The sequence below is a fragment of the Priapulus caudatus genome, unplaced genomic scaffold (assembly GCF_000485595.1).
Source record: "Priapulus caudatus unplaced genomic scaffold, Priapulus_caudatus-5.0.1 Scaffold873, whole genome shotgun sequence".
Taxonomy (NCBI): domain Eukaryota; kingdom Metazoa; phylum Priapulida; class Priapulimorpha; order Priapulimorphida; family Priapulidae; genus Priapulus; species Priapulus caudatus.
The window spans coordinates 42,081-54,529 of NW_014577934.1; the positions used below are offsets into that span (position 1 = coordinate 42,081).

Here is a 12,449-nt window from a genome sequence, read left to right on the forward strand (position 1 = left end):
TGACGGACGGACGCACGCACGGACGATCATGCGATTCTACAAGCTGTATCTGACTATGTTAGATGAGCTAATAAAAGCAATCATATAAAAGCATTCATAAAAGCATTCATACCCATGAAGCACATCTAAGCATGAAGAATAGCGAGAAAATATAACGAATTCGGTGTAAACCACATAGACTTTACCGGGAACGGTAGGAGAATTGGATAAACTTCGTGATTGTATTTACGACAAGGATCGTACCTTGCCTCCACGGCCACGAGCCCTGCGTCTCTTTCCTTTCCCTTCTGAATCTCCTTCATCGTCACTATCTCCACCTCCGGCCTCCCCCCTGCGAGGTCGCTTCTTTGTTTTCCTTTTCCTTCTTTCGTCACCCTCCTCTCGTCTCCGCTTTTTCTTCGGTCCATCGTCATCCAGTCCCTCACTGCTGTCAGTCACGAACCCATCAGCATCTCGACGTTTCTGCAGAATAAGTCGAGGATTGAATCAACAATCACACATCATGCTTGACCCACCACTCAACGTCCAATGGTACTTGAGCACCAGGGAAAATTACAAAAAGTATGAAAATGCTATAAAATTTCCATTTTATTTCTATCATAATTATAAATAACAGGAGCTTCTTAAATGAATTTTCTATCATTGTCATCAAAGGCCGATTCAAAAACCGAATTTCTTCTGTACTATAAAATGTTCTCTAAGACTAGTATATCTTTTATACTGCAAAATGGTACCTTGCTCTTGCGTCCTCTTTTTTCTTCTGTGGGAATCTCTACAGTCTCAAGCAGCTTCTTAGTTTTTTCAATGTAATCAGCTCTCTTCTGCAACGTCTCCTCCTGCTGCCTCTGCTGCTGCTCAACAACTTGTCTCTGAAATACGAAAAACAAGATTGAGAAATATTCATACAACGCCAACAAGCAACTCGCTCAAATTACTGAGAATAACACGCCAGTGCATTTTCCAGCACATTACAATAACAATTTCAATTGCATTTCTCCTTCTTCTTTGCTTCTTGACTCTTTCTTCTCGGCATTGCACATGCCCATACCTTAAGCTCCATCTGTTTGTGGCGCAGCGCCTGTCTTTCTTCCTCCTGTTTGCGACGCTGTTCCCTTTCTTCCCCGTCCAACCTGCGAGCTCTGGCAACGTGGTACTGAGCCTGGCTGAGCAGGTCGGAACACTGCCGGGCTTCCCTCGCCGCCCAGGCCAGGTCAAACTTCATACGGTCACCGTGATGACTCAGATACTGGAAATATCTAATGGAAAACAAATAAACACTTTAGCAGACAGGAAAAAATACTGGCATTATACAGAATATATCACGATTACAGCAACATTAAGAAATGAATCTACTGGAGTATCAGTGCACACTTATCTTGTTCTTCAGCAATGAAGTTAATGTCATAACTTGTCATGAATCATTTTTTGCAATATATATATATTTTTTTTATTTTCACGTAATTCATAAATGTTTCTGCTATTTAGCAAAAAAATGAACTTTAAAGTTCTTGGGTGACGAGAAAAGATGAGTAAATACGTGCCCACGAGCAAGCTCCAGCTCACGCACTGCCCCTAACACAGTCTTCAGACTGCTCTTCTCATCCTTCAAAGTGTGCATGGCCAACTTCTGCATGACGAGAGACAGATTGTAGAGTAGCACCGAGTCGCTGGGTGAGACATGACGAGCCTACAACGAAACCACATCATCTTACCGCCGGCAGGGAAGCTGAGCTACATCAATCGCCATGGTTACTGCCGCTCCTTACTTACACCTAGCCTCTACTTCACTTTGCCCCTAATTAATTTAACCTGTCACTTCACAACAAAACAATTAATGACTAAACATCTTTTTTTGACAACCATTTATTCCCCTTAATTATTTTATCCTGTCATTTAACAACCAAGCAATTGATGGCTACAAATCTGTATTTTTGACTATGTAATAGCTGTACCTTGAGCAATGACTGCTTGCACTCAGACATCTTGCCACACCTGTAGTAGGCTCTGGCTAGGTACTGAAGCACATCTGTGTTGTGATGCTTGAAGAACTTCTTCAGACAATTCTCATACTGACAACCAGAAATATAAACATAGCTTCAAACTTCAACAATAATTTCTTTTACAGAATTCATGGACTAACTACTCAACGTAATTAACAACAAGTGAATTGATAGCCACATAATTCAACACAATGCTTGTAATGTGCAAACAGTAACTTTAATATTTGCAGGACATCGAACCTCTCAACAGTGAATTCTATACTTCATGACATCTTCTACAATCGAAAAACATATTAGACATGACATTTCACACAGACACATTGATGAGGAGCAAACATTAGATCTACTTCATGGGTTAGTGAACGCAAAACCGAAAAATTAAAAGATGAGAAACCTCATACATTCTGACCATAAACGTCCATCTACTTTAAAACTGTAATAGTCTATACTCTTATTCCATACTCTATTGATACTAGAGTGTGTAAAGGATGAGAAAGTCTATTGCTGGCACCTACCATCTGCACAGCACTGACGTACTGCTTCTGTTCAACGTAGATATGTGCGATGTTGAGCCAGACATCGCAGAAGTCAGCTGTCGCCTCCCTGACCTGCGCGAACACGTCTCGAGCTTCGTTGATGCAGCCCTTCTGGGCCAGCACGGCTCCTATGCCATTAGCTACAAACATGTGTTCATTAGCTTATAACATTAGCTACAAACATTTGTTCATTAGCCTATGCCATTAGCTACAAACATGTGTTCATTAGCCTATACCATTAGCTACAAACATTTGTTCATTAGCCTATGCCATTAGCTACAAACATTTGTTCATTAGAAGCATGACTTACACCCTACATAAATTATATATATATATATTACCTAACACGACAACCTAACAAACGAGAATTAAAAAAAAAGATATTCTACATATTATTCATTGGCTATACATGCAGTCTGCATCATGTATGCAACGCTAATCGTTCTACAGTTTCGATTTGTCCCACATGCAGTAATGAAATCAAACAGCGTTCACCCAGCAAAATTTTAACTAAAACAATGCAAATCACAATATGCATCGGACATTGAATCGTACAATTACGATTCCTAGGTTACACGAGGAAGGTAGGAGAGCTGTTTGTACCTGCCCAGATATTGCGTGGGTCATTACGGAGGACTTGCTTGTACAATGCCAGGGCGCGATCCTGGTGACGCTTCTCCTATACAGGCAGACATATTCATATTAACGATGTGACTCATAATAATCATACATTAGGCACTACTACACAAATACAACTTATAGGGTTTGTTGTGCTTTTATGCTTCAGTCAAAACATTATTAAGTAAAAGGTTCATTATTTTATACGTGTAATGAATCACGATCAAATCTTTGATAACCATTAGTTACCAAAGAGGGAATTTAAATGTATGGTTTTTGCTGATGGATCTACTTTTTGTGCTGAATTTACCAGATACAGGTAGCATGATACATCGATAAAGAAGTTATCAGAATAGCTACAGCTAATGATGGTATACTTATTAATCGGCTTGCACCTTATCTTTATCCCTGTGAGGTTGGTGCAGAGTCTGCAGCCACACGTTGCCAAGAGCGATGAGGGAGTAAGCATCATTCTGCGTGTCTGGATTGTTAATGATACGCTCAAACTTCTTTTGACCTGGACCCCACTCGTTCTTGGCAAGATGTAAACTCCCAATCAGTGACCAGGCATCTGGATGGTCCTGTAACGAATTGAGACATTCACTGGTTTATTATTTAGCAATAGCTTATGCAAAAGCCGTCAGTGAGCACTGTTCTGTAGTTATTGTATAAAAGTTATCCTCACTAAATGGACAAATTGGTATAGAGACATTATCTACATTACCTGGTTAATCTGGAGGGCATCTTTGAACCAATCAGATGCCTCATAGATCTGACCTCGATCACGTGCCATGCAGCCTAGCCGCAAGTAGCCTAAATGGATGCAAACTGGATTCAGTAACGATAATACAAGTGTGAATAGTACATGGCATTAATGGTGTATTCTAATCAACACCCATCTTTCGTTTGAACTTCGTAGAACCACGATTTAAACAGTGATAACTTATTGAACACCTGTCATATGCAAATCTACTTAAAAGTCTATCTGAGCTGTATAAATCACCACAGTATAAGTGCTAACTGACGTGACAACGTGTCCGAGTGTTTGCTCTATGTTCTACCCTATATGATGCTACTCACAATCCACATAGTTCAAATGTGTGTTAACCCTATGTTCTATCCTATATGACACTACTCACAGTCCACATAGTTTGGATGTTCACGCAGAATGTTCTTGTACATTCTCTCGGCCACGTCGTAGTGGAACGTTGCCTCGTGCAGACGCGCTAGGTTGTAGGTCATCGTCACAGAGATGGCGCTGTAGTAGGCTTCATCGTGTTCCGACTCACTGTGTGCTCGCTCTACCGCAGCCTCGTAGTATTTCTAAAAACAACCACAATAAATGTTTCGATCTTGCTCTGTCTATGCTCTGCTGGAAGAAGCAAGCAAAATGTGGCTTTATTAATGATTAGAAAATGACACAATGTTATGGTACTTACCCTAGCTTCTTGAAGACTCCCAAGCCTGAAGTGAAGAGCTGCAACGTTGTTTAGAATCTCCGGCGGAACATCTGCCTGCACTTTATCCTTCAATATTCTCACTGCTGTTCCATAGGCTTGTAGTGACCCCTGGAAGGGAGAAAATTTTAAAAACGCCGATCAATGGAAATACACAGCTGATGAAACCTGGATGCAATGAAACCCTGTGTTACAGAAACTCAGGTCACAAAATTCTGCCCTTGTGGAATTTGTAAAGAAATATATGTGGACAAATTTGTATATGAAATACTCAATATATAGTTAATAATCGTGCTTGTACTAGAGAAATTGGAGGATTATCTACTTCTTTTGGCTAAACAATTTTCCATAGGAATGCATTTCCAATTACAAAATAACAATGAATGGGAAAGCATGATTCGTGTTAGGCATGATTTTCCTGGTACGTATTGCAGGGCATACCTGTAATTAACAGAGAACTCAAACCAATAATGGCAAAACATGTACCAAATTTCACTTATAACCCATGTTAGACATGCGTATTTATACATACATGGACGTCTGTCTTTTGGAGAATCTGTGCAAGTTCAATCCAAGCTTCGACATCATCCGGGTATTGATCAGCTACTTTCTTAAGGTGGTTCTACAACAGAGTGAGAACAGACCAGTTGTACTCATTGTAAAGGGGAGGAAATCTGACCAAGAAACAGGGAATTTAAAATACATGATCCACTATCAATTGTTTTTGTACACACCTTTGCGATTTCCTGCTTTGCTTCGCTCGGCGAATTTGCATACAGAGAACCTAAAATTTTCATAGTTTCGTAGTTTCCAGGCTGAGCCTTTAATACTTTCTCAAAGCATTGTGCTGCCTATATTAAAAGAACAACAAATATTAAACTTATATACATTGGCAACCTACATATGAGTAAAAGAAACCACAAACGTTTTTACTCATTTTACTAACATAATGAAAGTCAATGGGAAAACGTGATTCACAACACAGTCGTTCGCATTACGTTTTCTTGAATGCATTACTTCATAAGGCGAGGAATTATTATTAATTGTAACTCTACTTTATACAATTTATTAACATATCTTTACCATACATAAAATATGACTATATAATTTATCAATACATTTCCACTGTACATAAATTGTGACCACATCAGCACATACGTTTTCTGAGTCTCCTCGATATATGTACATCTGACCAAGTCCAAAGAAAGGCAGAACAAAGGAGACAGCAGCAAACTGGGTTGCCTGGTAGTAGTATTGAAAGGCTTGGTCGTAGTCACTCTGCAAGCAAAAATTCACAATTGTTTCTATTCAGCTACAGAGCACTTACATCACGGCAAAATGCCAGGTATTTGCATTGTAATTTGCGAGTCAATTCAAGGCCAATATGAATCAGAAATGCCCATGTGTTGTTATAATTTTAAATGTGATTCATAAAAACCTTAGTCAGCAATGTCTTGCCTTTTGAAGCAAGCGATTGCTCGCGTGTTCCTAAAACTAAACCTACTCATACAACACCATTGATCGGTCACCGGGTGTTCTCACCAAACAGTTGGACATGACCAGTCGTCGCCGACTCATTTTTAATCGTAACACTTTTTTAATCAATTGTTGATTAATTCTGTGATTAATATGCGATTAATTTAAATGAAAAAATTCCGCTGGTAGGCCATAATAAAAATATTGTTTGTTTGCCCTCACCCGACCGACCCACCAAAAAGGGGCCGACTCAAAAAATTTCATTGATCTTTCCCATTTTTTTTTTTGCAAATTGTACATGTTGTATATAAATCTGTAGGCAATACATTATATGTACCAAGCAAAACAAACATTCAACATAAACGGTATCTCCACACAAGCACACCCGAGCATGTAGACACCACGCTGAATTTGTACAAAGAGTTTAAGAGACCCCCCTCAAAAAAAAAGAAACCTACCTACCTACCCAAACTTTTTAGCCTGAGTCGGGTGAGGACAAACAAAGATTTTTTTTATTATGGCCTTACCTGCACATGGAAGGCCCTGGCCAGTTGGTAGCAGCTCTCAGCTCGCATGGCTTCATTCTCAGTATTGTGGAAAGCATGCAGTGCCAGATGCTGCACCTTGCTATAGTCCTGCAATAAAAACAATGATGAATCTAGCAACTAAGAATGAGTTTTACTGTGATGGTGCAAGGTTTGTCAATTTCAGCTAAAGCATTACACAGTCTTCTACAGGCAGGCAACTGATTTTCCGCCATTCTTGCGACCAGCACCATGCCATTGGGCTGTTGTGCTGACCAGGTTAGACAAGACATTGAGTAGCTCTCATTACAGTTTTGAGCTAAGAGGGTGTTAGTTGCACGCTAGCTAGCTGCAGCAAGGTGCAGAGGTCAAACTCACTTTCCAAAATCAGCGATCGCATAAGGAAGGTAGAGTTTTCCACGCAGCATGGACTGGTTATAATTGTCATTCATTCTAACCTTTTTAAAGAAGAAGTGGTTTGCGAGATGATTGAGCACCATGGGATTGGTCGAGTCAATGGTGTATGCTCGAGAGAGCATTTGCACTCCATTTCTAATGCCATCCGGTGACTTGGTGTTCAGCTGTAGAACAGCTAAGCCCACTAGCGCCCCCACGCACTGTGGGTCAAGCTGTAAAGCCCTTTCAAATGCCAACCTGCCGACAAACACACAAAGGTACATATATCACACTCATAAATTAATTCGTTTATTGTTCACAACCTGCCTTCAATTAATAATTTGTATAAAAAACAAAAAAAACACAGTTTTTGTAGCAGTATAAAAGTAAAAAAACTCACCTAGCTTTCTCTATCTTGCTTCCAAGTTTTATAAAACAATGGCCCATTCCTAACCTCACAGCCGCTGGACAATTGGGGTTGGTTCGAAGCGCTTTCTTGTAAAATGCTAGTGCTCCTCTATAGTCCTACAGGTGTAGTTATAATCTCACTACACAACTCAATGACTACACAGCATTATGAAGAAATATTATATATTACAGCAAAAACAAAAAAGTTACTGTTAGAGGAACTCCTTTTTTTTTAGATCAAATCTATGCAATGAACATATACCGTGAAAGCCAGTGACTTCTAATACTAACCTTTTTGTTAAAAGCAATACACGCTTTACCAAGCAGAGCTGGAATGTTGCTTGGCGACTGATTCAATACAAAGTTGAACTGAGCATCAGCTTGATCCATCTTATCTCCCTCTAGGAGACAGAAGTATGCTCGGCCTAACAAATGGTTCTGTGAAATCAGATTATAGCATTAATAACCTGTCTGTATATTTATTTATAACCTTTATCATTATTAGATTATTTAAATGAAACACATTGATTTTTGCAATTTTATCTTACATTTATGTTCACCTCATATTCATACCTGGTCGTACATGATGATCTTGTCAGCAGTTGTGTAGAGTAAAGTTGCTTGTGTAAATAGCTCCCTTTTCCTGTCCTTATTCTTCTCTTTATGTGCTCGCTGAAAAATGCAAAATACAGAGGGATGGGAATGGGGAATTTTATTTTCACAGGAAATTCATTTGATAAGTTTTAATCAGAACTACACATTTACAGCAGGTTTAGTAATTTTCTAGCCTGTTCTTTTAATGGACTTTTGATAGAAAATGAAGAATCACAGAAATTGACTTTTAATTAAGGTTAAATAACTCATTGCCTACACAAGGAGTCTAGAATCAACCACTATGTGGAAGAATTTTCAAGGAGTTTGGCAGTAAAATAAGGATTATTTGATGTTAGATTCTCATTAAATTCGGGCCATTGAATATTATCTTAGTTTAGCAGTTATACTCATAAAACTAAATCTGACATACATATATTGGCAAACAGTTTACCTGTACATAGTATGCAGCCAATGTATCTAGTGCCCTCATCTGATCTTTTTCGTATTCTTTGTATTGCAAGTTGGCATCTGTGTGTGAACCTTCCAGGATCTTAACAAAATCATCGACATCACCCTGCTTGTAGTACTGAAGCTAGGAAGGAATGATATCAGCAATCAGTAATGACAAAAAGAACAGATCACAATGTGATGTTAATGGTATAAAGATAACTTACATGAGCTACTATTACTAAAGACTTACTGCCAATGTGACCCAAATATGGAGAGGTGCGTGTTCCTGGCGCAGGATTGCCATGACTTCTTCTCCTTCTGGCAGCTGGTCCAGATCCAGCTCTATCACCTACACACGACACAATGATTGAATATTGTCATCCTTATCCACACTACATCAACTGCTCAATGTGAGCCAACCATCTTTTTTGTCACATCAAACAAAAGGTTTGGTTAAAGAGACCAGGTCACTATTGACCCATCACATTAATACAACATGATAATTCAACATCCAAAAATTTCAATTATCAGATTTTATATCAATGAAATTCATACACAACTATAGATCCATCCTACTTTGTCTTGAAGACCCCTACATCTTACATGACTAGGCTAGGATTAGTATCACAGCCATAGGTTACTAAGGCCACAATTAAAAAAAATCTTTGTTTGCCCTCACCCGACCCAGGCTGAAAAGTTTGGGTAGGTAGGTCGGCTTTTCTTCTTCTTTTTTGAGGGAGGGGGGGGTCTTTTTACAAATTCAGCGTGGTGGCTACATGCTCGGGTGTGCTTGTGTAGAGATACCTTTTATGTTGAATGTTTCTTTTGCTTGGTACATATAATGTATTGCCTACAGATTTATATAATGTACAGAGTGATACAATTTGTTAAAAAAAAAATAGATCAATAAAATTTTTTGGGTCGGTCCCTTTTTCGTGGGTCGGTTGGGTGAGGGCAAACAAACAATATTTTTATTATGGCCTAATATTACCTGATGTATTAGGGTTAGGATTAATGATGACGACATTGTATGTGTAAAGTTCTTAAGTACATGAGCTGCCAATTACTATGAGTATGCCAAGTTTTAATAGTAGGCACTGAAGCCACTCCAATACTAAAATGATAGTAAATAAATCCAAAATAATAATTACTACTAGCACAAAGAAACAGAACTGAAAGACCGTAATGAACGTAAAGGCAGAGATGCCAACACTTTTGTGAGCAAACTGTAGTGAGGATGTCTGAAATCTGTAGTCCGAGGGTTACGCAGTGACACGAGTATGCTAGGGGGGTTCGGGGCATGCACCCTGGAATATTTTTGATTCCGAGATACAAGTTCCTGCATTCTGGGACCCAAAATGACAATAACTTCACACTGATATTTGCTGCTAAATACATGTAGTTATTTACAATCATGTTATATCAATGTAACACTGAAAAAAAAGACACTTGAAATATCATAAAAAATATTTTTTCGATCTTAGTAAAAATCGTACTTGTATGCAAACTGGTCGTAGTGACTAGTGATAAAAATGCAAACGAAATTCACATAAAATACGGATAAATCGTAGTGGTTGGCATCTCTGGTAAAGGTAAACATGAGGTATCTGTCTATAGGTCTTGCAGCCTAGTTGTGCTAATTTACTACCAAAGTTTTAACGCTATGTACACTATATCACTTGATAATTCTACTTGGACGTGCGCATATACTCCTCTACAACACACAAAGTCACCGTACGCATCCCACTATGAAGAGAGACACAAGAAATGTGAGCGAATGGTAACACAACCAAGCGACTCCATCCTTGTAATAGTTGTATTTGTTGTAGCTCAGTATTCCCTTGTTAGAAATAATAGCTTTTGACTGAGTAAAATTTCATCCACTTAGAACAATCTTGCAATATACCCCTAAGGCAGTGTTATTGTAAATAGTAGAAAGTAGTGGCTAGTGCATGAGTAAAGGCCACACACTGCACTTTGAGTTAATTATGCTCTGCTTTCGAGTTCAAAGAGGAGCTTCACAACTCAACTACATTGTTTCTTTGATCATTTGAAACGAAGCGAGTGGTGGTCTGCGATTTTGGCCCTCACGCATTCCGAGCTGCTGTATCCCAGGTGAAAGTGAGTACTCAATCTGTGAGTGAGGACACTCACATTGAATGTGCATATGTGCACAGTGGCGGGTGTGCGGCGAAATTGTGTTCTAACTTGTAGTGGAGTATTTGAACCGCGCATAGCCCCTTAAGGCTTAACAATTGGTTGTATTATTATTTGAATGGAAGTAAAGTTGGTAAGCCATGCTACTACTAGTATTAGAATTACTAGTAATACCAGGGTTCTCCCTACGTTGCGCAAACGGGGCGCGCGCGCCCCGTTTGGGAAAACTCCCCCCTGTTTCAATCGTTGCGCCCCGTTTAAATTACCTCCGCCCCGATTAAATTCCACCACAATAAAAGTTTGCCAGCGCGGGAATCGATCATCAAGAATTCCCATTCGACCAGAACAACCGGCGCGTGTATTTTTACCGTGCCACGCATGCACTGCAGACAATACACAAGTACAAACAGTCAACCTGTCCCACACCCAACACTAACTGTACACCGACTCGGCTATCTTATATATACAAGAACCCCAAATACCGTCTATGGTGTGGTGGCGATTTTACGCATTAATTAGTGGTTCGGTAAAAAAACCCGCCTCCCCAGTTCCCCCCCCCCTCTCCCTGCCCCCTTTCCCTCGCCCGCCGCTGTCTTAGAATTTCAATCCCTGGGGAGAAACCCTGAAATACTAAACTCATATTAGTTTATTCAATACACATGTATACAAGCTATATAACGATTGTTCATTATATCGATTTGTCATTTAAAACACCCTAATGCCTATGGCATGCCTAGATATCATTATCACATTGGTTGTAAAATGTTGGATGAATTCGGCCCAAGCACGCGCCGGATTAGTTGGCTCAAGGGTCGTTAGTCGTATCATGTACTACAGATACTGTTACCCGAGAGTACACTATATATGTATACACAAAGTGTACCAGACTTGTACTTACAGAAGTGTACCCTAACCCTCAACACTACACACGTCAACGCTAACGCCTAAACAGCATACGGTCATATAAAACAAGTGCCGCGGGAGCGAACCAGCGCGTCATCTAACGGTCTAGCTGGTGGTGACTCTGTGGTGGAAGTGGAGGGAATTCTAGTAAACCCTGTTAGTCCCCGGAAATGTGTTTGAACATACGGCCGCGAGCGAGCAGTGAGCGAGCGAGGGATGGTAGTCAGACCGTCTAGAGGAGGAATGTGTCGTTTGGAGGTCGTTATGAAAGTTTGCCGCGGGAGGCCGAGATGGTGGCTGAGCGTTGTAAGTGTCGTCTTAAGAGTGGTGAAGAGGGAGTGGGAAGCTCGCGATCGTGGAGCGAGTAGTGACGAGAGGGCGGGAGGGGGGGGGGGGGGGGGGGGGGGTGGGGGGGGGGGGGGGGGGGGGGGGGGGGGGGGGGGGGGGGGGGGTGACTAATTAATGAAGGCAAAAACTATCAACAGATACTATCCCTACACAATGCACTGCAGTGGGCCAGGTGCAAGTGGCATAAGTTACATGTAACACACTAGACAGTAAACAGAATCCCCCATTAGACAATTATACGACTTAGAAGCAAAAATAAAAACCTTCTTGCAAAACCAATTTAGGCTTTGCGAAGAATTTTCACTGTGACATTGTAGCCTCATACATCCAGGCATGTATAGATTCATACTAGCGACCAACCCGCCACGTCTAATTCTTTCGTAACAATGTAACAAATATCTCGCATGTTTAACCGCTCCGCTCTTTGAGGGTCAAGAAGGTTATCGCGACACTGGTACTCTTTCGCATGTCACAGAAAGTTACAGCTTTCATGGTCGGCTGCTTGTCAAATAAAGCCATAAAAACTCGCTAGGATCCAGCGCGCTGCGCAAGACGAACGCACAAAGAAACGTTGTTTTTATC

At 40.3% G+C, this 12,449-nt stretch overlaps 1 protein-coding gene across 1 annotated transcript in view; it reads right to left on the reverse strand.

Annotated features, from left to right (window-relative positions):
• LOC106814116 (RNA polymerase-associated protein CTR9 homolog) overlaps positions 1-12,449 on the reverse strand; it is a 21,776-nt gene that overhangs the window by 4,183 nt on the left and 5,144 nt on the right. The window contains exons 2-22 of the mRNA XM_014818397.1: positions 8,710-8,808; positions 8,461-8,601; positions 7,989-8,087; positions 7,707-7,853; positions 7,408-7,532; positions 7,070-7,265; positions 6,615-6,722; positions 5,770-5,889; positions 5,346-5,462; positions 5,144-5,233; positions 4,594-4,722; positions 4,294-4,477; positions 3,879-3,967; positions 3,550-3,735; positions 3,140-3,215; positions 2,516-2,676; positions 1,953-2,069; positions 1,542-1,687; positions 1,049-1,256; positions 735-869; positions 244-462 (exon numbers count right to left, since the gene is read on the reverse strand). Of these exons, the coding sequence (XP_014673883.1) occupies positions 244-462; positions 735-869; positions 1,049-1,256; positions 1,542-1,687; positions 1,953-2,069; positions 2,516-2,676; positions 3,140-3,215; positions 3,550-3,735; positions 3,879-3,967; positions 4,294-4,477; positions 4,594-4,722; positions 5,144-5,233; positions 5,346-5,462; positions 5,770-5,889; positions 6,615-6,722; positions 7,070-7,265; positions 7,408-7,532; positions 7,707-7,853; positions 7,989-8,087; positions 8,461-8,601; positions 8,710-8,808 (2,892 nt within the window). The remainder of the gene's footprint in view (positions 1-243; positions 463-734; positions 870-1,048; positions 1,257-1,541; positions 1,688-1,952; positions 2,070-2,515; positions 2,677-3,139; positions 3,216-3,549; positions 3,736-3,878; positions 3,968-4,293; positions 4,478-4,593; positions 4,723-5,143; positions 5,234-5,345; positions 5,463-5,769; positions 5,890-6,614; positions 6,723-7,069; positions 7,266-7,407; positions 7,533-7,706; positions 7,854-7,988; positions 8,088-8,460; positions 8,602-8,709; positions 8,809-12,449) is intronic.